The 26696-nt window shown below is 44.6% G+C and overlaps 2 protein-coding genes across 5 annotated transcripts; both read left to right on the top strand.

Annotated features, from left to right (window-relative positions):
* The first annotated feature begins 941 nt into the window (after nt 1-941).
* LOC122650613 (cytochrome P450 CYP72A219-like) lies at nt 942-1932 on the top strand. Its single transcript, XM_043844013.1, has 3 exons — nt 942-1024; nt 1156-1543; nt 1639-1932. Exons 1-3 carry the CDS (start codon nt 942-944, stop codon nt 1930-1932), a joined length of 765 nt encoding a protein of 254 aa, XP_043699948.1.
* Nucleotides 1933-3220: 1288 nt separating this feature from the next.
* On the top strand, nt 3221-25135 carry LOC122653206 (GDSL esterase/lipase At5g03610-like). 4 transcript variants are annotated; one of them, XM_043847152.1, is made up of 5 exons: nt 3221-3304; nt 3485-3700; nt 23106-23380; nt 24489-24795; nt 24880-25135. In XM_043847152.1, the coding sequence occupies exons 1-5, from the start codon at nt 3238-3240 to the stop codon at nt 25077-25079; spliced, it is 1065 nt and encodes a 354-aa protein (XP_043703087.1). In that variant the 5' UTR covers nt 3221-3237; the 3' UTR covers nt 25080-25135. The 4 variants fall into 4 exon arrangements, with proteins under 4 accessions (XP_043703087.1, XP_043703088.1, XP_043703090.1 ...); XM_043847153.1 differs by having other exon boundaries at nt 24489-24783; nt 24879-25135; XM_043847155.1 differs by having other exon boundaries at nt 24489-24784; nt 24870-25081.
* Nucleotides 25136-26696: the final 1561 nt, after the last annotated feature.

Here is a 26696-nt window from a genome sequence, read left to right on the forward strand (position 1 = left end):
AACAGTTTGCAAAAGAAAACAAAGACTAGTGTCAAAATCAGTTGTCACATTAACAATATCAAACTCCTGTTGAATCATTTACTATGCCTTTGTTTGACATGCCCAACAACATACAATCATAGAAACCAAGCACATGCCATTTAGCAGTCCCATTAAATGCATGGCCAATACGGAAATTCTCAAAAACATAGTCCACTTCATATACTAAAGTAGGCTGCAAAAGAACTGAAATACTATATATTTTCCATAATATTTGTCATAATTAGCCAAAATTAATATTTCTCATGTTCTTACATTCTTGAATAAAAACCATAATACTACCAGAGACAAAGGGAGAGAGATCCATGGCCTAAAACAGAACTGAACTCACACTAAAAATTTAAAAAAAAAAAAAGTAAAAATTAAGAGTAAATCATTCTAACCAAAGCTGTCAGTGGGAAATAGTCAAACAAGTTTGTGAAGATCTTCCATACATTGCATTAGAGTGCCATATCAGTAAGAATAAAGAAGCACATAGGGAAAGCTAAATATTATAGAAGAATGTTATTCCATGACCACGCAAAAACAATGTAAAACACAACCAGACAAGTCCAATCAATTATCAGTTCATTAAATTATTACACTCTATGATACAATAAATGAAATGCATATGAAACTTGATACATTTTCTTAGATATACTTAGGCATTACAAAAGTTATCAAATGCTTATGGAAAGACAATTGATTAAAATGTACACAGTTGAATTGACTCAATGCCCATCATCAAAATATTGATCAGCAGTAGATCCAATCAATTATGCCAAAATTACAAGGAAAATATCTGGAGATCTCATGTGTGACCATAACACCAACACCAGAGCATAGGGACAAGTTTACAAGCAGGCACATGAAGCATGTAACGCAAACAATCACAGACCCTTAGAAGCTTAACATATTAGCTAATGCTAAAGCAAGCCTACACTTACAATTCAGTAAATCTCAACCAAGGTCCATTTCACAAGGTGAAAGAACAACCACTCAATTGGTCGCCATCATCTGAACACTAAATCAACTATTGCCAAGTCCCACAACAGAACAGTTCTTTTTTCACCTTGGGAAGAAGCCAGTTTAATACCCTAAAGAGAATACAGAAACAAGGAATGTGAATTTCTCTAGTTTGTTGCCAACGAAAAGGAACAGAAGAATGAAAGAAATTAACAGAGAAGTGCGAGCTCTTTTAATGGGTATCATCAACAAAAGACAGAAAACTATAACGGTTGCAGGAGCCAACAACGATGACTTGTTAGGGTTGTTACTTGAATCCAATGATAAAGATATTCAAGAAAATAAAAACAAGAAGAATGTTGGGATGGACATCGAAGTGGTCATCCAAGAATGTAAGCTATTCTACTTTGCAGGGCAGGAAACCACATCTGTTCTTCTTGTTTGGACAATGGTTGTATTAAGTATGCATTCAGAATGGCAAGTGCGTGCTAGGGAAGAAGTTTTACAAGTCTTTGGGAAGAACAAACCGGATTTTGATGGACTAAATCACCTCAAAATTGTAAGGACTTGCTTTCCCATCAGTTTCAGATACATATAGAGTTTATTAAATTTAAAACAGAGTTTTTCTGAACTTTCCCTAATCCTCCATTGCAGGTTACCATGATTTTGTATGAGGTTCTTAGATTATATCCACCAGTGTTATTTCTTGTTTGGAGTACATACAAGAACATAAAACTAGGAGAAATATCTCTACCCCCTGGAATACAACTAATTTTACCAATAGTCCTTCTTCACCATGATCAAGAAGTATGGCGTGAAGATGCAAAAGAATTCAAACCACAGAGATTTGCAAAAGAATTTGACATGCTTTTATTGACCAAGGAGATAACCTGCAACAAGGTGAAATTCTTGCCACAGTATTTCTCCACGAACAAATCAATCGCTTGAATGCCTTATGGATTTCACCGATCCTCAAGCTTGAATGTCTGAGATTTCAAACATATTCAAAACCCTAGATATTAGAATCTTTTCATGAATATTAAAAGAACAGGAAAGATTGAAGGGGGAAAACATACCGCAGTTGGTGTTCTTCCTTCTTCCATCTTCAGAGCATGGTAGCTGGTGTTATGCACACTGTTCCGGCGTCTTCTCCGTTCAGCCCAACGACAGCTTGAAGAGGTGAAAACGATGAATGTATAGTTTGTTTTTGGTTAAGTTGGGGGTTTTACCCTTAAGGGTATTATGGTAAGTTTGTCACTTCTTAAGGGCAATTTAGCCATTATCGAAAAACTAACAGCAACTTAACTGCAAAAGCCTAACATAGGTGACTAAGTTGATATATATTCATAAAATAAGGGTAATCTTTGTCATTTTGACAAAATTTAGGGTGTCCTTGTCATTTCGAATAGTTATAGGGAGTGTCGATGAAATTTGCCCAAAAAAAAAAATCTATCTTGATTATCTGTTGCTCAGAGATCTAACTTAAGCATCGGAGTGAGATCACCGACAACATCCAGTACTCTCTGATAATCTTGTCTTGCAGGTAGAGCACGCTCCGACAACTTTCTTGACACAACAATACTATTCCAATCAACGAAAGTGAAGAGGGAGAAAAGAAGGCACCCAACGATTTTAAAAATTTAGCTCCTTTGAATCATTGACACATCGTCTCATAAGGGCAAAATTTGTCCCGCTACAATATCTGTTTGTAACCAATCCATCATGTTAAACACATATTTTTAGTATCCAGTTACTTAAACTTTATTTTACTCTTCCTGATGAAACTTCCAACTTCTATAATGTTAGTTTTAAATGGTGTAATTATGAACCTTTCTATCGCAAAGTTTTAGACAAGGCGCATCTACCTATCACTGGGCCTATTTTTTTGCAAGACATCAATTAGTACTTTTTTTTTGCGGTGACAATCGACTAGTACATTTACATATATGAAATTATGTATTTTTTTTTTAACCTGTATCCAAAAACGGGCTTGTGAGAAATGAATCCGGATCAGCTACCCACATGAGAAATCACTGCGTAAGGTCCGTTTATAGAAATATTAAAACTCAAAATCCCAAACGCAATTATAGACGTGGAAAGCAAAATCCCACTTATAAAAAGCAATCATCACTCAATCCCATCTGAAGCCACTTTGAACACGAATATTCTGCTTCTCAAATCCATCGGCGGCCTCACTGTTCTCTTGCTCTTACTGTATTACTTTACCTTCGCTTCTCTAAATCTAAATCTCTAATGGGAAAAAAGAAGGACCTGGTTTTCTTCTTTTATGTGCTCCTCTGCTTGTTCAATCTTCTGACTGGTACGAACAATAGAGTGGAGATGAATTTCTTTCTTTCTTGTTTCCTCTTCTGTCGTCCTGGATTCGTGGGAAATGTATACATAACTTGTTTACCTAATCCCCCTATTTCCTAATTGTTGTTTGTTTCCTCTTCATTTGTTGGTTATTAATTATTTGATTGCGGTTATGATTTTTTTGTAGGAATCCAAGGATTTCAAAGTTCAGTTCAACATCTACAGCAAAATGGTCACAAACGCCTTGGCTTTTCAAAGTTGTTTGTCTTCGGAGACTCTTATGCAGACACAGGGAATATTGGGAAATCAGTTTCAAGTTCTTGGAGGCCCCCGTATGGAATCACTTTTCCCGGTAAACCAGCCGGCCGTTTCTCCGACGGTCGCATCTTGACCGACTATATAGGTACGTCTCTCTCTCATGACTCATTTATCCTCCACCAAACTTATTTATCTTTGTTCCATCTTTCCTTATCTCCGTCTTTCCTTATCGTTTCCTCTTTTCAGTTCAAAGTAATGGCTGGCTTTAGCTTTGTGCATGATTGCTTAGTGGGTTTTGTTCGGCAGGACAACCTCTCTCTCTCTCACACACACACAAGTTGTGGATGGTAAAGTGGGTGGGACGGTGGGTCCTGAGAGCTATTGCCCGTTGCTTTTTTTTTTTGTGGTTTGGTTTTGGGTTTCAACTTTCAAACCTTTTAAATCCTACATCATTTCAGCACTGGACTTTTTTTTTAATGTCTAGTGCTTCTCACCTACTATCGTCTGCCGAGGTCTGAGGGACGACCAGACGTCGATGATTTAATGCTTTTGTTTTTGTTCCTTCAATAAAGGGTGTCGGGCGTGGTGATGGTGATGAGGGGTGAGGGTGAGCGGGTGAAAGAGGGATTCGGGTATGGTGAAGAGGAATGTATGTGGGACCTTTTTCTTTCCTCACTTTTCTATGGAGGAAGAGAGAAGTTTCAGCATTAGGAGAGGGTAGGACCAAGTGTTAAAATGAGATATTGGTTGGGGTTCTATTTATCGGCATGGAAGGGAGTAGGTGGAGAGAATGTACTGTATGGTTAATGGTCATTGGAGGAGGAAACATGTGGCCATAAGAGGGGTGATGTAGAGGGGATTTTTTTCCTCTAAAGTTCCTTTACTCATATGGTTGTGAGGTTCTTTTTAGGGATGCTCGACACATGACAGAGAGAAATCCAACGGTTGTGAGAGTGATTCCCAAACAACGAGTGACTGTCTCTCTTTCTCTCTCCTCTCTCTTCTCTCCACTCTATCTTCAAAATCGCTCTCTTCTCTCTCCTCTCTCCCCGTTTGTAGTTTCTTTGAGAAACTACAACTCTCACGTCTCCTCTCTCTCGTCTCTCTCCTCTCTATACTATTTCCAAAGAAAAAACGAAGAGGGAAGCGGCAACGATTTTGTCAGCTCGTGAGCCAGACGTCTGCAACCGTTCACTCTCGGCCCTCCATAAACCTCCCGAGAAAGAGAGGATCGAGCAAATGGCAGACTAGAGTGAGCAGATGGTATTCAAGCAATTCAAAGAATACCCACATCGCCGTGGCTCCTCCAAGCACACTGGCAGAAATCTTCTTGTTCCTCCACAAGAATACATCAGCAGCTGCAGAGAGAGAGGAAACGTGAGAGTTGCAGTTTCTTTGAGAAACTGCAAACGTGGAGAGAGAGAGAAGATAGTGGTTTTGAGGATACAATGGAGAGAGGAGAGAGAAGAGAGTGGTTTTGAAGAAAGAGTGGAGAAAGGAGAGACTGAGAGAAAGTCACTCGTTGTTTGGGAACCACTCTCACAATCGTTGAATTTCTCTCTGACACGTATCGAGCATCCCTAAGGAGAACCTCAGAACCGTATGGGTGAGGGAACCTTAGAGGAAAAAAATCCGATGTAGAGGGCTATGATTAGATAGGAAATTATGAAGCCATTAGGACTCAAGGGTGAAGGAAAAAAAAAAGGAGGGGTGTGAAGGGTTGTGATAAGTTGGGGAGATTTGGTAGGGATTGGTTGGAAAGGTTTTACTTATGGGCGAAGAAAGAAAGGGTTCTTTGGTAATTTGAAACTTAGCCTAATGATAAAGAAAAGATGGGTAGTTTGGGCATTAAAGAATGACAATGGCAATTTTGTAAATAAGGGGTAAAGTATAGATATATATTGGATGACAAAATTTGTAAATTGATGGTAAAGTAGGGGATATATAATGGGTGGCAATTTAGTAAATAGAGGGTAAAGTAGGCATATGTATTACGATGATAGTTTTGTAAATAGAGGAAAAGGGGTAGTAAGTAGTAACTAGGATAACAGTTTACCAAAAACAAAAAAAACTAGGATAACAGTTTTGTAAATAGAAGGTAAAATATGGTAGTTATTAGGATGGTTGTTTTGCCAATAGGGGAAAAAGTAGAAAAGGGGTTGTTTAGTTGTTATTAGGATGATTGTTTTTGTAATTAAGGAGAAAAGTTAAAGGGTAGAATTTTGATAATTAAGGGGAAAAGTGGGAAAATAAAATCTTTGGAGAGGGAAAATTTGATGGGCTTTATGAAAAAGGTAGGGTGAGGTGGCTAGTTAAACTGAAGATGAGGTGGCATCTCTAGAATATCTCAATTGGAATCTTTTGACCGTAAATTTTGGACAATGATAACTTTCAATTGCTTGTCTGATTTTCATGAACCAGGTGACTTTGGATAGATTTTAACATGTACTATCCAAAAGTGTAAGAATTGGGTAAAGATTTGACAAAGACTATGTTCTAAAGTGGGTCTCTGGGTATAAGAGCCGGTAGATAGTAATTCTCATAAATCAATAGCTAAATCAAACAGTTTTCACACCATTTTTTTAGGACATGGTATGTCATGATAGAATAAACTGGTATAAGAATTTTGGGACCAATTTGGGAATATTTGAAAATTATATCCACCATAGGGGCATCCTGGTCATTTTTTAGAGAACCGTGACCAAGATTTTGGATGAGATTCCAGGAGATTAATTTTTGTCATTACTATCGATACAAATCTCGGTGTGACAAATTCAGTGTCTACAGAATACCTTTCTTTGACTTAGGGTACGTTGTGGATGAAAGTTGAAGAAAATACTCTGAATTTTACCATAAGGAGAGCAAAAATATTACCTGCACCTGGCTCAAGGATGCAAAAGTGGATACATCGGTAATACAATTAAACGAACTGGTACTCATGAAATTTCCAAGATAAAATATGGTAAAACACAATGAAGGGAATGTGTAAAATAAAAAGTGTTGTGTGTGATGATGTGGTGAATTGTACCAACATGCAAAAATTGGAATGGACTCACCTGGGGTTAAAGGGGATTTGATACGTCATAAAATCGGCACCCAATAGGGTTCTGACACATGTAACCCCATGTGGGCGAGGACGGTGCATGCCCGCGAACAGGTCGTCCCATCGAGGACAAGGTGAGGAAGAACCGACCTGGAGTAGATAGTGACATGATCCTGAGAGGGGGGCGACCACTGAGGACGAGGCGAGGAAGAACCGACCTGGAGTAGATAGCAACCTGATCCTGAGAGGGGCCGACCTCGCCCCGATGCCAAATCTGGATAAGGCGGTGGAATCATGCCCCGAAAATGGCGCAAAAATGCCCTAACACCCTAAATCAGCACACTAGTCTAGCCTGATGTGGCGTGATGGGCTGGAAAGCTTATCCCTAGCCCTAAAAAGGCTCCTAATCGCCTAAACTCACGCCGGGAGGATTCCCTTTCCTATTAAGTCATGTCACCGCCTGTAGGACTCTCTCAACCACCTATAAATAACTGGGTAACCTCCTATGATCATCTGATTTTCAATTACTATCATCTGTTGCTAGAGAATTCTGACTTAGGCATCAAAGTGACCAAACTGGCTCGCCCGGCCCGGTCCTCTATTGCTACCTTCTTCTTTGCAGGAACAGCACGCTCCCCCCAGTTCTTAACGCAACAAGATTATACCAATATGCAAATCTGGAGCAGATCATTACCAGCATGTAAAACTGAAGTGGGCTCAATCTCGATTGACAAGATGAATGGATCAAATTAGTATGTAGAAATAGAGCTAACCATATTGGCAAGTTAAATTGGGATAGACTCGATCCTGATGATGAGAGTGGATTATACCAGGTTGGACCGTACCAGGATGTAAAACTAAGGTGGACTCGATCTCGATGATGAGATGAGTGGATCATACTGGTATGAAGAACTGGAGCAGACCGTAGCTACGTGTAAAACACTAGGGTGGACTCAATCCTGATGGTGAGATGAGTGGATCATACGAGTGTGTCCGTAGAACTAGAGCAACCGGTACTGGCATATAAAACCAGAGCATACTATACCAACATGTAAAATTGGAGTGGACTCACTGGATTTAAAGGAGATCATACTATACCAACATGTAAAATTGGAGTGGTCCCTCTCTTTTGGGATTTTATTTATATCTCTCCTCCGTCTCTCCTTTCCTCTCTCGTTTTCCTTTTCTTTTTCCAATCTCTTTCTCCTCCGCAGGTTTTTCTGGATAGCATTGCGCAGAGATCAACACCATCGTTAGTTACACATGAATCATAGTTACAAAATTGGAGTCTTATCACTGGTTCACTCACAAAGGCTTGCATAGTTACACATGAATCATCATAAACATTCAATAAAAATGAAAATCCATATCTCAAGCAAAAATTTAACCAACAATGGAAGAGAAATAATGTTCTAAGTTTAAATAACTGGTAAAAACATCAACAAACTCTAGAATCACCTGCTATAACTCCTGATAATGACATTGAATGCTCTAGATTGGAACAAAATTTCAGCATGAATTCGCAATAAAGATCAGAGTTCAAAGTTGTGCCCTCCCCAACTTAAATGACATTGTCCCCAATGGCGTGCAAAAGAATATAACAATATAAAACAATGGGAAACAAATAAAAACAAAGGAAAGGAGTAATACAACCTTGTGAAGTGGAACGCTACGATCATCAACCCACACCTACCTTGGTTATCTACTGTCTACTTGAAAAACTACGAAAAACAAAAACTGAAGTAAAATGGTGGGTTACCTCCCACAAGCACTAAGTTTACTGTCTTCATCCAGACAAAGAGTGGGAGCTCAAGAAAACTCATAAATCGGGTCAATCAAGTCAACAAACTCAATGACCTGCTTATTTGTAATGCCATCCACATAGGGCTTCAGATGCTACCCATTAACTGTAATAGTGTACCCTGTCTACAGATTTTGAATGGTAATAGCACCATGGGGTGACACTTGGGTGACAACAAAAGGATCATCTCATCGAGAACGAAGCTTACTAGGAAAGAGGCATAATTTGGAATTAAAAAGCCAAACTTTCTGGTTAACCTCAAAAGACTTACGGACAATATGTTTATCATGAAAAGCCTTTGTCCTAGCCTTATAAATACGTGCGCTTTCATACGCATCATTGCGCATCTCTTCCAACTCTAAGAGTTGAAGACGATGGGTGGAACCAGCTTGGACCATATCAAAATTAAACTATGTAATGGCCCACAAAGCACGGTGTTCCAACTCGACAGGTGAGTGACAAGCTTTCCCAAATACCAACCGGTATGGGGACATGCCAATGGGAGTCTTATAAGCAGTACGGTAGGCCCACAATGCGTCATGGAGTCTCAACGACCAATCTTTCTTATCCGGCCTAACCGTTTTCTCAAGAATGTGCTTGATCTCCCTATTGGACACCTCTACTTGATCACTCGTCTGCGGATGATAAGACGTGGCAACCTTATGAGTAATAGAATACTTCCACAGTAAAGGTGCGGGAGAAAGAGAGAAATAGAGCAAACTAGAACTAGAGAGAAAATAGTTGTCAAATGCTTAGTGTTGCATCAAGAAATTACCGAGCGGTCCTGCGAGTACCGTCACCTACAAAAGGACCAAGGGGTCAACAGAGAGAACCGGTGTGGTTCCGGCCTAGGGCTCTCCGATGCCAAAGTTAGATCTCCTAAGCAAACAGATGAATATAGCATTCAATATGAGTTCAGATGTCCCCTCTGAGGGTGGTGTACCTTTCCTTTTATAGTGGAGTATGATGATATAGAGAGTCCCAGTTTGATGGCGAGTGTGCCGTTGAGTGGATAGAGGCCTTGGATAGCAGGGTTCTATCCTGATTGGCCATCTCCCCGCAGGAGGGAGTGTCCTGGTGGTATCAAGATCCTTGGCGGATAGATACTCGTGTGTGGTGATAACGTCATTGGTGCTTGAATCCGTCTGGGTGACGTGACTTCTAAGCGGTGGCCCAGAGTCCTGGTGGTGGCATAAGTCTGTAGTGACCCTATTGGGTCATAGACGAGCAGCCTCGGTGTCTGTGTACATCACGTCTGCGTCCACAATGCCGTGCCTGGGTGAGAGGCCGCTCCTGGGTGAGGCCGCGCCTGGGTGTGAGACCACGCTTGGGTGAGGCCGCGCCTGGGTGAGGCCATGCTTGGGTGCAGGCCGCGCCTGGGTGTGAGACCACGCCTGGGTGAGGCCGCGCCTGGGTGCAGGCCGCGCCCGGGTGAGGCTGTGCCTGGGTGCTGGCCGTGCCTCGGTGGGATCCCCGGTTGGTTCTCTCTGGTTCTGGAGCGGGTCGCTTTGTGACACGTAGCAGCCGCTGACTGGTTCGGTGAATCTTGGATGTATCATTTGCCCCCCACTCTCTTGAGATAGGATGTCCAAGAGAGTAGATGCCTTTATATAGTGAGGGGTCCGCTACGAATGAACTTTCTTTGTGGGGCATGCCTGTAAATCTGTTAGTGAGGTAGGAGAGGTTGGAGGTTCAAACCTTTCCTCCTACACTTTCCCTTCTTCTTTTTTGCTTTATTTTTTTTAGATATATGTCCCTCTTCTTCACTTTCTCCTTTTTCACTTCTCATTTTTCCTCATCATTTCTCTTTCTTAATTTTTGTCTCCCACTTTTTGCTTTTTTTTTGAATTTCTCCTTTGCATTGCACTTTTGTCTTTTGCCCTCTTTTTGGTGCCCACCATGTGCTTGTCCTTGGGTCACCTAGACTAGTGTCAACTTTTTGGTTTTCCTTCCTTTGGTTTTGGGTCCCTGTGCATGCCTTGTGCTCACTTAGTGCCTTGTTTACTTGGAGGGCTTGAGTGGTGCTTGGCTTGAGTGCCTTGCATTTGGTGGTCTCTGTCACTTGATCATGCCCGTGGTGTGGTCGCGTCGTCGTGTGTCTGCTCCCCCGTGCGATCATCTTCCCCCTAAGGTAAGTTCAACCCCTTCTTTTTTTTTTTTTTTTTTTTTTATGCAGGGTTGCACCTAGGTGAGGCCATACCCATAGGTGTGGCCGCTCCTATGGGTGTGAGGCCGCGCTTGCAGGTGTGAGGCCGCACCTGGGGTGGCTGAGCTTGTGGGCTTGAGGCCGCGCTTGCAGGTGTGGCCGAGCCTATGGGTGTGAGGCCGCGCTTGCAGGTGTGGCCGAGCCTATGGGTGTGAGGCCGCACTTGCGGGTGTGGCAGCACCTATGGGTGTGAAGCTGCACCGGTGGGTGCGATGGAACCTCATGCTTTTCCACTCTCCTTCTTGTCTATGATGGATTTACTGTTTATACTTTTTAGGTGGTCTTCATTTCATTTTTCTTGCTAGCTTCATGTCTTTGAGGGAGATCGCTTTCTCGAGTAAGTAGTCTATTCTTCTCTTGTCGTTCATGTCGTCTCCTAATGACCCTAGCCCTGCTTTGGTCGGGGTTGGATCTTCAGAGGAGCATTCCCCAGGATCGCCTTCTTCTGTGTGTACTCCATCCTCTGTACCTTCCCTCAGTGCTAGTGATGGGGGTGTGGGACCTTCTAGTGTCTCTGGTCCTGGTAGGGATCGTAGGCCTTCTGGGGCGGCGTCCTCAGTCGCCTGTCCTGCTGATATGTTGGGTCATATTGCTAGTATCTTGTCCCTTTCCGACTTGGTCTCCCTTCGTGAGGAGTTCCACATTCCCGCTGAGGTCATGTTACGTATTCCCAGACCTGGCGAGTATGCCTTCTCTCACCATGCAGACGAGATCTGTCTCTACCGTGCCTTTTTCCTCCAGGGCCTTCGCCTTCCTATCCCTCGCTTTGTCGAGTTAGTGCTAGAGCGTTGGCACCTCACCTCTAGGCAGGTGTTGCCCAATTCTTGGAGGGTGATCCTGGGTTTCTATGTATTTTTCACCCGCATGGGACATGCCACCACTGCTCTCCTGTTCTCCCACTTTTATCTACTGAAGAAGGGGAATCATGGATGTTATCACTTTGCTCGCCGCGTGCTCAAGGGGCCTTATGCCTCTTTGGAGCTTCTCACAGGGATCACTAGCAACGTGAAGTATTGGAGGGATTACTTCTTTTTTGCCATGGTCCCCCGATGCCCACTACGGACTGTTAGGGAAGTCATTGACCTCAAGAGGGCCAACTGGGGGCTTGAGCTGAGTGATTTTGAGGGTGACTCCCTCAAGCAGTGCCTGGGTCACGATCCATTCCACGTCCAGGAGTTAGACTCGGAGGCCTTCCTGTCCCTTTGGAAGCTGAGTCCTGGTAAGAGCACTGTCTTTTGTACTTGATTGGCATGCTTGTATTTTAATATGCATGTCATCTGACTGGTTGGGCGGTCTTGGCTTGATGTTGTCATGCAGTGGATACGCGTCCGAATTTCAGTTTGCTCCGTGGTAATCTGCGGAAGAAGGCCGCTTCTCAGGGTGGTTCATCTGCTGGAGTAACAGATGTTGGTGGTTCTTCCGCGCCTGTGGCTGTTGGGGCGAAGCGGAAGGGTGGTCCAGGACATGCACATGTGACGAGCTCTGGTATGCGTGTCCTCCTTCCCTGTACTTCTCCTGATGATGATGGTGTTTCGGGCTCTGTGCCTCCGCCTCTTACTGTCGCCCCCTCCGGGTCTTCTGCATTGCCCCTCTCCAAGGGGAAAGGGGTGAGTTCCTCCGGTGGTACTGCCACTGATCTTCCCGCTATGGATGAGTCCCTGGTGATCACCTTGGGCATGCCGGAGGGTTCGACCTTGGCTGGGTCCGGCGTGTCACGGGAATGGGTGGATAAGGGGAGGCTTCCTACCGCGAGAGTAGCCTTGCAGAGGCTTAGTGACGCGTGTCTAGCCCAGACTCTCTACCATGATATGGCTTCGGTGAGTTATTCCTTTTGGTTTCATCACGTTCGCTGCTCCTCTTATACTTAGAGTGTTTACCGCTTGTCATGCTAATTATAGGTCCATCACCGTCTTGCTGAGGCGGTGCTTCGACTGGAGGGTCACGCTTCTCGCGAGGTGCAGATACAGCGCACCCTACGTGATGTGGAGAGGGAGCTCCAGGGACATATCGATGCTCGTGAGAGGGCCGAGGCCCGCGCATAGAGGGCATCGGAGGAGCTCGCGATGGCATCCGGGAAGCTCCTGGAGGCTTCTGAGGAGCTTCGAGTGACCTTTGCCGGTGCAGCCGAGAGTTCAGCCAGGGTTCTTGCCTTGGAGGAGGAGCTTCATGCGTTGAGGGGGAGTCATGAGGCGGAGCTGGCATCTGCAAGCGAGCGAGTTGTGACTGAGTTCCAGGCGTCCCCGGTGTTCTCGACGTTGTATCAGGCATAGCTTCAACCGGCGTATGAGGGAGGGATCCGGGACTTAACCGCTTGTGTCCTGGAGGTGACCCCCGGTTATGACTTCTCCGTCCTGGGGTTCTCTGAGTTTGTTGCGGTGCTTCCTGGTGTTGCGGTGGTGGCGAGCGTTCTAGTGCCAGAGGTGGAGACTGCCCTGCCTGAGGGGGGTGTTGCTGTGTGCCTTCTCAAGGTGGACCTGATGTCTCCTGCCAGGTCGGAGGTGACCCACCCCTCTGTGGTCCCTTGACCCTATGGTCGTATCGAACTTAAAGATGTCTTGAACCTTTTCTTTTTGAACTTGAGTTGTAACTATTATGACTTCTCTATGTGATCGCTGTTGCTTTTCTTTGATTGCACTGTCTCTTGGTGGTTGATTGCGCATTGGTGCCCTATGAACCTTGACAGTCATGAGACTTTGGTAGTGGCATTGCGTCTTAGTGGTCATCGGACCTTGGTGGTATTGCGCCTTGGTGGTCGTCGGACCTTGGTGGCCTTGCGCCTGAGTGGTCATCGGACCTTGGTGGCATTGCGCCTTGGTGGTCATCAGACCTTGGTGGCATTGCACCTTGGTGGTCATCGGACCTTGGTGGCATTACGCCTTGGTGGTCATCGGACCTTGGTGTGGTAGAGGTGACCCGGTCAAGTAGGAGAAGTAGATAAGTATATCCAAAATCAACTATTTACTTCAAATGAAAATCTTTCGAATTATCCTTGAAAATTACAAACCTACTGTATATCATGGCTGACAGCCGACTCTGTTACTGCTACTATCACTTTTACTGGCGGTGTTGCTTCAATGCTTCCACTGCTACTACTACCCTTATTGATAGTATTTCTTCAGGTGCTCTGAGTTCCAGGTGCGGTCTACCTTCTTGCCCCCGGAGTCTTCAAGCGGTAGGTCCCTGGATGAATCGCTTGGAGACTATGTAAGGCCCTTCCTAGTTGGCGTGACTTCCCCGCCTCTCGTGGTGTGATGCACTTGCCCTCCTTAGGATCAGATCTCCCTGGTGGAATAGCCTTTCCTTAACCCTGACGTTATAGTACCCGGCAGTACGTTGTTGGTAGGCGGCGTTCCTTAAGAATGCTTTCTCACGGACCTCATCTATAAAGTCTAGGGTCGCCCGTAGTCCGTCGATATAGGTACGTTCGTTGAAGTGCAGAACCCTATGGGACATGGCGCAGACCTCTACTGGCGCCAATGCTAGGCAGAATGGGCTCTCTCCTGTGGGTGTCCGTACTGTAGTTCAGTACGCCCACAGAACGCTTGGTAGCTCTTCGACCCATTTTCCTTTGGCTCCCTCTAGCCTTTTCTTGACTCCTTCCAGCAGTGTTCTATTGGTGACCTCCACCTGACCATTGGCCTGTGGATATGCTACCGATACAGGCCGATAGTCGATGTTGTAGCTTTGACAGAATGCTTGGAATTTGGGGTTGTTGAATTGTTTGCCATTGTCTGAGACTAGTATTTATGGTACCCCAAACCTGTAGATGGCGTCGTTGCGGATGAACTTCTCCATCTCTGTCTCTGTTATCTTGGCCAAGGGTTTAGCTTCGACCCACTTGGTGAAGTAATCAATCGTGACGATCAGGTACTTTCTGTTTCTCGGTGCTGTGGTGAAGTTTTCTAAGATGTCCATCCCCCACATAGCAAAGGTTATGGGGTTGAGGATTGATGTCAGCTTGGTGGTGGGTAGATGGGGTACTGGGGCGAACAACTGACATTGCTCGCACTTCTTGGCATATTGTATAGCCTCCTCTTGCATTCATGGCCAGTACAGTCCCTGGCAGAGGATTTTGTAGCCTAGGGCTCGTCCCCCCATGTGGCTTCCACATATCCCCTCATGGACTTCTGCTAGGGCGTACTCTGCCCCCTTGGGTCCTAGGCACCGGAGTAGTGGTGCTATTGCCCCCCGCTTGTACAGTACCCCGTCTAGGACGGTGTACTTTGTAGCTCTCATCCTGATCTTCCTTGCCTCGGCCTTGTCTTCTAGTAAGACGTCGTTCAGGAGGTAGTTGAGTACGGGGTCCATCCAGCTAGGTCCCTCCTCAATTTCGTTAACCTGCTTTTCCTTATATGTTGGTTCATGTAGGATCTCAACATAGACTGCACTAGCCAAATTTTGGAGTTCATCGTTGGCTAGCCTGGATAGGGCGTCGGCGGCGACGTTCTCATCCCTGGGGAACCATCTCGAACTTCATGAAACTCTCGATCAATGCTTGAGCACGTGCTAGATATGATGCCATCCTATCATCTTTCGCCTTGTACTCTCCATTCACCTGGTTCACCACAAGCTGGGAGTCACTCCGGGTGGATAGGTGTGTGACTTGGATGGCCTTGGCCACCCGGAGTCCAGCTAGCAGTGCTTTATATTCTGCTTCATTGTTGGATGCCTGGAAGGTGAATCGGAGAGCATATTGGATCCGGAATCCTTCGGGGCTGGTTAATATGAAGCCAACGCCGCTTCCTGCCGCGTTACTCGACCCGTCCACGAATATGTCCCACGATTCGTGATCCTTCTCCTCGGGTTCCCCTATCTCTGGCTCGATCTCAGATAGGGTACACTTTGCAATGAAATCTGCCAGGGCTTGACCTTTGATGGCTGTCCTTGGTTGGAACCTGATGTCATGCTCACTTAACTCCACTGCCCATGCTATCAATCTTTCGGAGACGTCTGGCTTGTGGAGTACCTTCTTTAAAGGTAGGTCGGTGAGGACTATGATGGTATGGGCTTGGAAGTATGGTCGTAGCTTCCTAGCCGCGATTACCAATGCATAGGCTACCTTCTCGATCCTGGTGTACCTAGTCTCTGCATCGATCAGAACATGACTGACATAGTAGATGGGCCTTTGGACTTTGTCTTCTTCCTTCAGCAGTACTATGCTGACCGCGACAGGGGTGGTGGCCAGGTAGAGCTGCAATTCTTCGTTAGGTTCCGATCGCCCAAGCAGTGGTGGGCTCTCTAGGTACTCCTTCAATTGTTCGAACGCCTTCTGGCACTCTTCTGTCCATGTGAAGTCTTTAGGGCTTCGGAGGTTCTTTAATGTTTTGAAGAATGGTAGGCACTTGTCACCTACCCGTGACACGAACCTTGAAAGGGCGGCGACCCTTCCATTCAATCTCTGCACTTCCCTGACCTTTCGAGGAGGTGCCATCTCTTGGATGGCCTTGATCTTGGATGGGTTGGCTTCTATTCCACGTACTGAGACCATGAACCCCAGGAATTTTCTTGACGTTACACCGAAGGCGCACTTTGCAGGGTTTAGCTTCATCTGGTTCCTCCTTAGTATTGTGAATGTTTCCTCTAGGTCGATCAGGTGTTGGTTGGCGTGGATGCTTTTCACGAGCATGTCATTCACATATACCTCCATGTTGCGCCCGATCTGTTCCTCGAACATCTTGTTGACCATCCTCTGATAGGTGGTCCCTGCATTCTTCAACCCGAACGGCATGACATGGTAGCAGTAGTTCTCCTTGTCTGTCCGGAATGCGGTGTAGGACTCATCACCCTCATGCATGAGGATCTGGTTGTACCTGGAGTAGGCATCCATGAAACTCAGCATCTCATGGCCAGCGGTGGCGTCGATCAGTAGGTCGATCCTGGGCAGTGGGTACTGATCTTTTGGCATGCCTTGTTCAGTTTGGTGCAGTCGACACACATCCTCCACTTCCTATTGGGCTTTGGTACCATGACCACATTTGCGAGCCAGGTTGGGAACTTCTCCTTTCTGATGAACCCTGATTGGCTCAACTTCTCGACCTCTTCCTTGATTGCTGCTTATCGGTCGAGGGTGAAGTTACGCCACTTCTGTTGGATGGGCTTCCTGGTTGGGTCGACATGTAGTCGGTGGACCGCTCTGCTATGGAACGTGGTATTCCAGGCATGTCAGAGGTCGACCATGCAAAGACATCCATGTTCGCTTGGAGGAGGTGTCCAAGTCCTTCTTTCTGTTCGTTGCCTAGTAGCGAACCAACCTGTACGACCTTGGAGGGGTCGTCCCTGCTGAGGGACCATGGGATGAGGTCTTCCACTGGTCTTCCTCTTCTCTCTGTCAGTTCATCTCTCTGGTCACTGACAATGTTCTCTAGGCAGAGTTCCATTCCGCGGGTGTTACCATTATTCTTCTTCATGAAGGTGGCGTAGCACTCCCTTGCTTTCTTCTGATCTCCTCGGACTTCGCCTACCCCATTCTCGGTGGGGAACTTCATCTTCAGGTGGAGTGGCGATATAACTCCTCTAAGGGCTATCAGAGATGGTCGCCCTAAGAGGCCGTTGAAGGACACCACGGACTTAACAACCATGAAGTTCACCATGATAGTCACTTATCGAGGGTGTACCCCAAAGGTGATGGGTAGTTCTATGGTACCTCTGATGGAGGCGGTGGCACCTGAGAATCCATGGAGGTAAGTGGGCTCTGGTTTGAGCTGATCGTCCCCGAACCCGAACTGTCGATAGGTGTCCAAGGAGAGTACGTCTATAGATGCCCCTGTGTCTATCAGTACCCTGTGTACAAGTCGGTTGGCTACCTCCACCTGTACTACCAGGGCATCCTCATGTGGGAAGCTTAGTCCTTCCAGGTCTTCATCCGAGAAGGAGATCATCGTCTTAATCTTGGCTATCTTGCTTGGCTTCTCTGCCACTCCTACGAACCTGGCATGGGCTTTAGCCTTTCTGGTGGACTCTTGCCCTGGTCCTCCAAGTATGGTGAGGATAGGAGGTCCCTTGATGCCACTAGGTTCTGTTGCATCTCTTCGCTCTTCTGGGCGGTCTCTCTCTCGATCTGTTCTTCTTTCTTCCCTTCTCAGTTCTACTCTATCTCCATCACGACCTCTGTCTCCTTGGCCTGAGCGGTTATCACGTCTCCCCTTCACATACTTGTTCAAGCTTCCTGCTCTTACAAGTTGTTCTATCTCTTTCTTCAATTGATAGCACTCCTTTGTGTCATGCCCATTCTCTTTGTGGAAGAGATAGTACTTGTTGGGGTTTCACTTCTCTGGTCCTGCTAGCATAGGTCGTGGCCAACGGAGAAGGTCACGGTCTTGGATCTGCATGAGGATTTGGGACCTGGTGGTGTTCAGTGGGCTGAACTCAGGGCTGCTTGCCCTCTCACTTCTTTTTGGCCGACGATCAGTCCTCCCAGATGGGCGGTCGCCCTTCTCTTGTCGACGCTCTATCCTCGACCTCTTACTTTCTTTGCGATCATCAGGTGCTGACTTCTTGTTGTCCTGCGGCTTGACCTCGATTATCTTCATTCTAGCTTGTAGTACCTCAGCCATATTTGCAAACTCGTTGCACCACTTCAGGAGCCCTTTCATAGTCCTAGTCTCATGACGTGCCAGGTCCTTGATCAGGTCCAGGTCCCTAATACCTCCTGCTAGGGCTGCATGTTGGGTCTGGTCGTCCAAGTCTCGAACCTCCAGGGACTCCTTGGTGAACCTGCTAACATACTCCCTGAGAGATTCCCTAGGGTTCTGTACCACGTTCAGTAGGTTGACGGTGGTCTTCTTCTGCTTGACACTGCTCTGGAAGCGGGTGACGAACTGTTCGTATAGCTCCGCGAACGAGCCTATAGATCTCGGTCGTAGCCTGGAGAACCATGATGTGGCTGCTCCCTTGAGGGATGCAGGGAATGCTGGACAGGAGACCACGTCCAACCCACCATACAGTGTTATCATGCCATTAAAGTAGTTGATGTGGTCATTAGGGTCCGTGGTACCACTATAGAGTTCAAAGGTAGGCAGTTGGAACCTGGAAGGGAGCGTGGCTGACATGATCTCTGTCGAGAATGGGTGTTGTCCAGGTATGGAATGTGTCTCGCCTTTGGTCTGCTTCTTCAACCCTTCCAGCTTCTCATCCAGGTCGCGGAGTCTTCGATCGAGCTCCTCATCCCGTGTCTGTCCCTCACGCCTGGCAGGACGTTCACTGCGACCTCGTTCACGCTCTCTCCTGGATGTCCCCTCCCGCCTTGAGTGTTGGCAGGATAGTGAATGGTCACGCCGTGATGAACCCTATCGCAAAGGTGAGGGGCTTTCCTCTCTGTAGGTCCGGCTTTGTCGTGGTATGTGACCTTCTTCAAGTCGTCCGTCGAACACAGACCTCTGGACCGATCTCTCCGGGCTAGGCACCCTTGCCCTGGGTGTTGGTGTCCTCCCACGCTCTGACCGTGGCGGGAGGTCTCTTGTTCTCCTGGGACGCTGGGAAGGCTCCCCCCGCTGCGGAGTGGGGGTTGCCCATCGCGTAAGTCTTTCTGATCCCACGCCCCTGGGAGATGATCTCCTAGGGTTTGGCTCTTGTCGAGGTACAGACTCTGCCCTTGCTGACGGCGACGTCCTTCGGCGGTGAGACATCGTACGCTGTGTCGAGTAGTCTCGAAAGAGTCGTCGTTCATCGAGGATCTGTCGCTGCAGGTCGTTGATCTGACCCACAATTGCTGGTGCATTGGGGTCAGGTATCACCTCCACCACCACATCGTCTGCCTCGTCATTGTTGGGCTCGTCGACCACAAACTGGTCATTAAGGGGGATCTCTTCCTCCAGAGGGACATGGTCCTGGTCATTGGCTCTGCAGCGAGAGCACTCTGGGGGTGGTGATCCATTCCTCACCACGTTGTTGGTGGTGGTAGTCTTCCTTGGTGCCACTGAATGAATATGGAAGCGAGCTAGTAGATGTAATGGCTAGCGTCGTTCCCACAGATGGCGCCAATCTGTTGCATCAAGAAATCACCGAATGGTCCTACGAGTGTCGTCACCTGCAAAAGGACCAAGGGGTCAACAGAGAGAACCGGTGTGGTTTCGGCCTAGGGCTCTCCGATGCCAAAGTTAGATCTCTTGAGCAAACAAATGAATGTAGAATTCAATATGAGTTCAGATGTCCCCTCTGAGGGTGGTGTACCTTTCCTTTTATAGTGGAGTATGATGATATGGAGAGTCCCAGTTTGATGGCGAGTGTGTCGTTGAGTGGATAGAGGCCCTGGGTAGCAGGGCTCTATCCTGATTGGCCATCTCCCCGCGGGAGGGAGTGTCTTGGTGGTATCAAGATCCTTGGCGGATAGATACTCGCGTGTGGTGATGACGTCATTGGTGCTTGAATCCGTCTGGGTGACGTGACTTCTAAGTGGTGGCCCAGAGTCCTGGTGGTGGCATAAGTCTGTGGTGACACGATTGGGTCATAGACGAGCGGCCTCGGTGTCCGTGTACATCACATCTGCATCCACGATGCCGCGCCTGGGTTTGAGACCACACCTGGGTGAGAGGCCGCGCCTGGGTGTGAGACCACGCCTAGGTGAGGCCGCGCCTGGGTGCAGGCCGCGCCTGGGTGAGGCTGCGCCTGGGTGCTGGCTGCACCATGGTGGGACCCCCGGTTGGTTCTCCCTGGTTCTGGAGCGGGTCGCTTTGTGACACGTGGCAGCCGCTGACTGGTTCGGTGAATCTTGGATGTATCACTTAGTGAGAAGTGCCTTCTCAATCTGCTTCAGCTTCTATTTACAGACCACGGATTTGAAAGAATTTGAAATCCCAAATTACTATTTGATGAATAGCAATATGCCTTCTCACTTTACTACTGTAGTGAAAGTAAAGTAAATAGTGACCATTGTGTCGGTGGTCAGTTGTCCGCTTTGTGTGCTGGAGGATAAGATCAAATCTTATCTGTGCAGTCGCTCCCAGACTTTTTCTATATTAAAGCTATGTTTTTCTTTTTAAAAGCTGATGCTTTTATTTGTACCCATCTATCATCCTTTAGCCATATTATCAATATTGTGCTGAGTAACACTATCTCCGTTGTCGGTGGAGTAAGTGTCAGTCCCTTGTTGTTCTTCTAGAAGGATTTGATCAACTTCTATGAGTTCTTCGGCATCGATTAACAGATCATATGGTACATCCAATTGGTCAAGTATTAGACAATTGGTGATGAGAGTATCAGTTTGTTGTTTTTGTTCTTTAGTAAACATATAATCAACTTTAAAATCTGTACAAAAAATTCGTCAATCATCAGTGATTCTAGTTGTAGAATTGCGCCAAATTTTTGCAGCTCAATGAGTGATCCTCGGTATAACGACTCAAGATACAGTTGTCTAGCTGATTGTAGAGCTATGTCATCTTCAATCTTGGGAGGGCCAACAAGTCGTTTTCATTGGCACGTCTAAAAATCCAAATTGATATGGTTGGAAAAACTTGTCACGTTGTCTCCATCCAAGTGTTCCAAAAATGTCGATGACAATATGATTCTGAATATGCCAGTTTTTGGTACAATGATAAATCATGGTTTTGATCATCATAGGAAATTCATGCAGAAGATGTGAATTGGGAAGGATAACAATTCTACCGACTAATCCCCATTCAATAGCATTAACTTCCCAAGGTTCATTTTTTTGTATATAAAATATAAGTCGTAGAAGATTGAATTGATTTTCAAACATGTTTTTAAAATATTATGTAAAAATAATTTATATTTAAAATATTGCTCTTGTTTGCAATAATGAGATATTTTTGAAAAAAGTTGCTTACATTTTTTGTACAGACATCCATTTAATTCGATAAAATTCACGATTTTTTGAAAATATGCTTTCATCGAGAAATTCAAAAATCTCAAGAAAATTGTTTATTTTGTCAGAAGAAAAATCATCATCCCAATTTGTTTGTTTAACAATTTTAAGAATAAGGTTTTGAAAACCTAAATCTTTTTTGAAATGATCTACCAATTTTGTGAAAAGTTGACTAAGATGCTTTCAAAACAGTTTTTCTGTTCAGTAACATGTGCTTTCCAAGCTCCATTGATTTCTTGATAGATTTCTCCAGGAAAGTTTGGATTATAGAAATTTGAAGCTGATTGTATTTCAGTGAAAGGAGGTGTGTTTGGAGTTTTGGCTCCCTGTCTTTGAAGACTTAAGTTGTTTTGTATTTGTAAGGCTTCAATATAGAAAATTTCGTGCCAGTAATTCGGCCAAGGATTTTGGGCAAACTGGATGTGAGAAAGGGAAGTGTGAGCAATTGATTGTTGCCCGGATGTGTTAACAGGTTGATTACCTATTAAAACATTTTGCGGAGCAGAATCGTTGATTACAATCCCTGTGGTAGAATTGGGTAGAACCATCGGTATTGACCCTTTTTAGGTTTTCGAGGTTGTATCCATGGTTGTTTTCCTTTATCTGGTGGTTGTCCTACCATGGTTGTTTTTAGCCTTTTTCAGCAAGAACATTGTTAGTTCCCTTAATAAACTCTGTCTCAAAAGTAAACTGACAGAGATAATTATATAAATTTACTTTTCGAGCATTTTCTTCTCATCTCGGTTTAGCTTTGAGAAAATCTTTTACTACTTGATTATCTGTTCTGATAAGAAATTTGTTTGATGCTAAATAGATTTTAAATCTATATATGCCCTTTTTTATGATAAGTAACTCCTTTTCAAAAATAATCCATTTTAATTCATTGGGTTTGCATTTTCCTTAATTGTAACCACATATTTCTTCTTGTTTTGGATTTTTCTGTGGTTTGCATTTTAAAACGGCTCCCCAATGTTCATTGGAAGCATCTGTCTCTAAGATCATATGATCTCCCGTTTTAGGAAAATATATGGGAGGTAAATCTGAAATTTCTGCCTTTATAGATTTGCCCAGATCAGTGTCTTCTGGTGTCCAAGAAAAATTTTGATTATTTTTCAATTTTTCTTGTATTGTTTTTTCTTTGTGGGCAAGATCTTTAATAAAAGTTTTTCCATAATTTAATATTCCTAAAAAACTTTGTAATTGTTTTTTGTCTTGTATTTTTGTGGGAAAATCTTTTATTTTTACAAGTAATGGTCTTGTAGTTGAAGCCCATCTTTTGAGTGTTAATCCTAAGAATTCAATTGATGTTTGTCCTAACTCAATATTCTTTGGGCTAAGGATTATTCCATGTTTTTGGAAAATATCAGAAATAATAGAAAGATGATTTTTATGTTCTTCTGTTGTATTAGAAAATACTAAAATATCATCAATATGTACAACACAAAAAGAAAGATAATTGAATACTTTATCCATCCATCTCTAAAAGACCTGAGGGGCATTACAGAGACCAAAAGGCATAACTGTCCATTGATAATACTTATAGTATGGAACACTAAATGCAGTTAATGCTTTTGATTCTTCTGTAGGCTTCATTTGCCAAAAACCTGATTTACAGTCGAATTTACTATAAATCTTTGCATCATACTTTACTAAAGTTTAATCATGTGTGTGTTAAAAACAGCATCGTTTATGGGAATGAAGTCGCCAATACCATACAAAGGGAGGAAGATAGGGATAAAGGCAGCGAGATACGGGATGAATTTCGCTTACGGAGGGACAGGTGTGTTCACGACGCTGACCTCCGAACCAAACATGACCACCCAGATCCTCTACTTCCAACGCGTCGTCCACGATGACCGCCTCTACACCTACGCTGACATCGCCTCCTCTCTTGCTCTCGTTAGCCTCGCTGGCAATGACTATGGTGCTTATTATGCCCGTGGTGGCTCTTCTCAGGTATATAATTTTTACTCTCTTCTGCTGGAATCCCATCTCCCTCTTCAGCAGTGTAACTAAGAGTACGTTAATTGAGGTATATAGTTTTTGGGAGAAAGAACGCTACCTGGTCACGTGCGGTGCGGTTCTTGCACCAAACACAAAGCCCCATAAAATGACCGTCGTGCTCCCACGGGAAGGTGGAAATTCCTAAAGGTGTGACGGTCATTTTGTGCGACCCTGTAGTACAGGAATCAGACTCCTGTAGCAGCGCGGGGGTGCACCGAAAGATATCCGGCACCGCCCCTGAGCTTGACACATGGCGAAGTGCCGTTCGATGGCGGGGATGGATGCGCACCACCCAGCTTGAAATCCTTTTCTCCATCCCATGTGCACCCAGCTTGGTGGTTGGTGGTGCGCATCCATCCTCGCCGTCAGAATGGCACCTCGACCACATGTCGAGCTCAGGACCACACCAAACATCTTCCAGCACAGCCCCACGCTGTAGAGGAGCTGGATCCGTAATAGAGGGCCAAGGCTGTGCGCCGCACACGATCAATTAGCGTTCTCTTTGCAATAATTTTTACTCTCTTGGGAATTGGAAGATTGTTTGATTGCTTCATTGTGGGTCATCGATTTGACATGTTGCCAAGCCCATGTGTCCTAATCTCAACCTGACTCCTCCAATCAAGGCCCTACTTGGCGAAGTTTGGGCCCACCCCATACTAGTCCATACCGAGCTGGGATTTGGGCTGAGCTGGACAGTCCCTCTTTCTTTAATAAGAATTCTGGTGGTAAATTGGGATCAAGCCCCAGCACCTATCATCACCCTAAGTACACCCTAAATATGTTATTGTGCTATGGCCTGCCTGCCCGTAGCAGCCATAGCAGCGCCCTAATGAGGTGCGGAGCAATGATCGCCTTACCTCTGCTCGAGCATCTTGCCCGAGCAGGGGTAAGGCGATCATTGCACCGTGCCTCATTAGGGTGCTGCTATGGCTGCTATGGGCAGCAGGCCGTAGACGATCTGAATTCGGCTATTATATGCCAAACGGAAAGAAACGACCAAAGGCCCGGGGCTAACTTGGATTACTGTTCCTGGCATGTACAAACTATACCATAATGATAGGGTCTGCCGGCTTTCATCGCAACGGTGGTTAATCAACTGGCCTTGAACTTAAAAAGTATTCATGACGTGGGAATGAAAAAAATAGCGGTTACAGCTCTGGAGCCCCTTGGATGTCTCCCTCAAAGCACAGTGATGTCGTCTTACCAGCAGTGCAATGGATCTCAGAACACGGCCGTCAATCTCCACAACATCCTAATGCAACAAGCTGTCGCAAAGTTGAATAATGAGACCAAAGATTCTGCTTTCCATATCCTTGATCTCTATGGTGCCTTCATGTCCGCATTCAAGAGACAAGGAGACCATTCAGGTGATTAAATAATGCTCTCTCTGTCTCTCTCTGTTGTTATTTAATACCAAGTCTGATGTGGGATTCTATTTGTTGTTTGTATAGGAAGCATATTGAAGCCTTGTTGCATGGGTTTGAGACAAGAGTTCTCGTGTGGGAGTGTGGATAAGACGGGTGTAAAGCAGTACACAGTTTGCCAGAATCCTGAGTCTGCATTCTTTTGGGACGATGTTCATCCTTCACAGTCGGGTTGGCATTCTGTATATTCAGCTTTGCAGGCTTCTCTATACCAACTGTATCCGTAACTAACTTCCTTCAGTTTCTGTTTCTGAACGCTAATGACTTCGCTTCGTCAACGTCCGTATCATGCCTCCTCTCTCTCAAAGTAGTTTTTTTTTTTTTTTTTTTTTTTTTTTGGGTTTTTAGAAGTTTTCAAATTAGGGGTGGTTCATGGTTATGAATTGTGATTACTGGTTCTTGAGGGCATAACAACGGTTAATGCCTTTTAGGATACCGATATAACAATTAAAGCTGATGTTTCCCAAAATCACAAGATAAATTTGAATTATCTAATTTTAAGTTTTTTTTTAATCTCTTAAGGGAAAAAGTTTTGTAAAATGCCAGCACAAAATTGAAACTTCCTCACATGTCGTGTTCATGTGAGGGGATGATATGTCATAAATGCCCTCCTACCCCCACCCCACCCCCCTTTTATCAGATTCCAAATGGGGTTCTGTTACATGTTCGCTTGAAATTGCACTCAAGTAATGTAGGGTCCTCTCCCTTAATCTAAATAGTTTATTCTCACTAAGAGTAGAGAAAGTGAACAATAATGTCAAGAGTAACATTGCACATGAGTGGACATACATTTTTTTAATTACAAAGAGGAGTATTTGATTGAATTGGACTCTCTATCAAAAAAAAAAAAAAGATTGAGTTGGATTTTAAAATTTGGCATGTGGCTGATGTGGACCGTGTCCTCTTTATCCAATGATCAGAATGGACATATCATCTTCCCATGTGATAGAATAGATGCCTTGCTACATTTGAAAATAACATAGCATTGTGACAATAATTCACCTATTATTTCACTAAATTTCGAAGGAAATGGATATATGGTTTAGAAGTCCTAACGCTTTTTCATGCAAGATTTTCAAAATTGAATTTGGAATTTGGGTTAGTAGATACCCACTTGATTCTCAAAAAAAAAATTTGGAATAAGAAATTAATGAACTTAAATTTTCTACTATGTTGGCAATTTTTTTTTTTCTTAAATTTAGAATCTGGGTTAGTAGATACCCACCTAATTGAGTAAAATGGATTAATACTTCCAACCATTTGAATTACAAGTGGTTTTCCAATAGATAGTTTCTCTTGGAATGAAAAAGGGATTCAAAGGTTCAAAGAAGAAACTAAGCTCGACTATAATGACTAGTTTAACAGTTAGTTTGTTTGCCTATAAGTAGGTGGAGTCATTTAATATCAATTATCAATAAAATCTACAACAATACAACATACGGTTAGTACAAGCTTTACTCGTTTATCATCTTGAGGATAATTACTAATTTTCATTGTGTACATCATCTTGAGAATCTGCTACTACTATTGTGACTGCGTTCAAGTGTATACATCAAATTGAGAAAGGACTAAAGAAAAAGAGCTACAACATGTCCAGTTAAAAAATTTTAACATCTTGTGTTGATTAAGGTGTTCTTGAAAATGTTTACAATTTCAGGCTTGAGAGAAGAATCTATCTTGTTGTAAAAGGAAGCTTGTGTGGCTTGAAGGAAATCTTTAGCCTATGTGGCCTGGGTGGAAATTCTTAACCAAGGCTGGTCTAGGTGCTCAATATGAAATAATAGTTGAGTTGGTGCAAGGGCTTGATTCTTATCTGGGAAAAGAATCGGATAATGGAAAAATCC

This window comes from Telopea speciosissima, chromosome 2 (assembly GCF_018873765.1).
Source record: "Telopea speciosissima isolate NSW1024214 ecotype Mountain lineage chromosome 2, Tspe_v1, whole genome shotgun sequence".
NCBI lineage: Eukaryota > Viridiplantae > Streptophyta > Magnoliopsida > Proteales > Proteaceae > Telopea > Telopea speciosissima.

Bases quoted from the DNA above. Each gene is read 5' to 3' on its own strand.
- LOC122650613 (XM_043844013.1), top strand. From the start codon at position 942: ATGCTAAAGCAAGCCTACACTTACAATTCAGTAAATCTCAACCAAGGT. The intron at 1,025-1,155 runs GTCGCCATCATC...GAATTTCTCTAG, and splicing joins AAAGAACAACCACTCAATTG to TTTGTTGCCAACGAAAAGGA. The intron at 1,544-1,638 runs GTAAGGACTTGC...CCTCCATTGCAG, and splicing joins GACTAAATCACCTCAAAATT to GTTACCATGATTTTGTATGA.
- LOC122653206 (XM_043847152.1), top strand. From the start codon at position 3,238: ATGGGAAAAAAGAAGGACCTGGTTTTCTTCTTTTATGTGCTCCTCTGC. The intron at 23,381-24,488 runs GTATATAATTTT...CCATAATGATAG, and splicing joins CCCGTGGTGGCTCTTCTCAG to GGTCTGCCGGCTTTCATCGC. The intron at 24,796-24,879 runs GTGATTAAATAA...TTGTTTGTATAG, and splicing joins GAGACAAGGAGACCATTCAG to GAAGCATATTGAAGCCTTGT.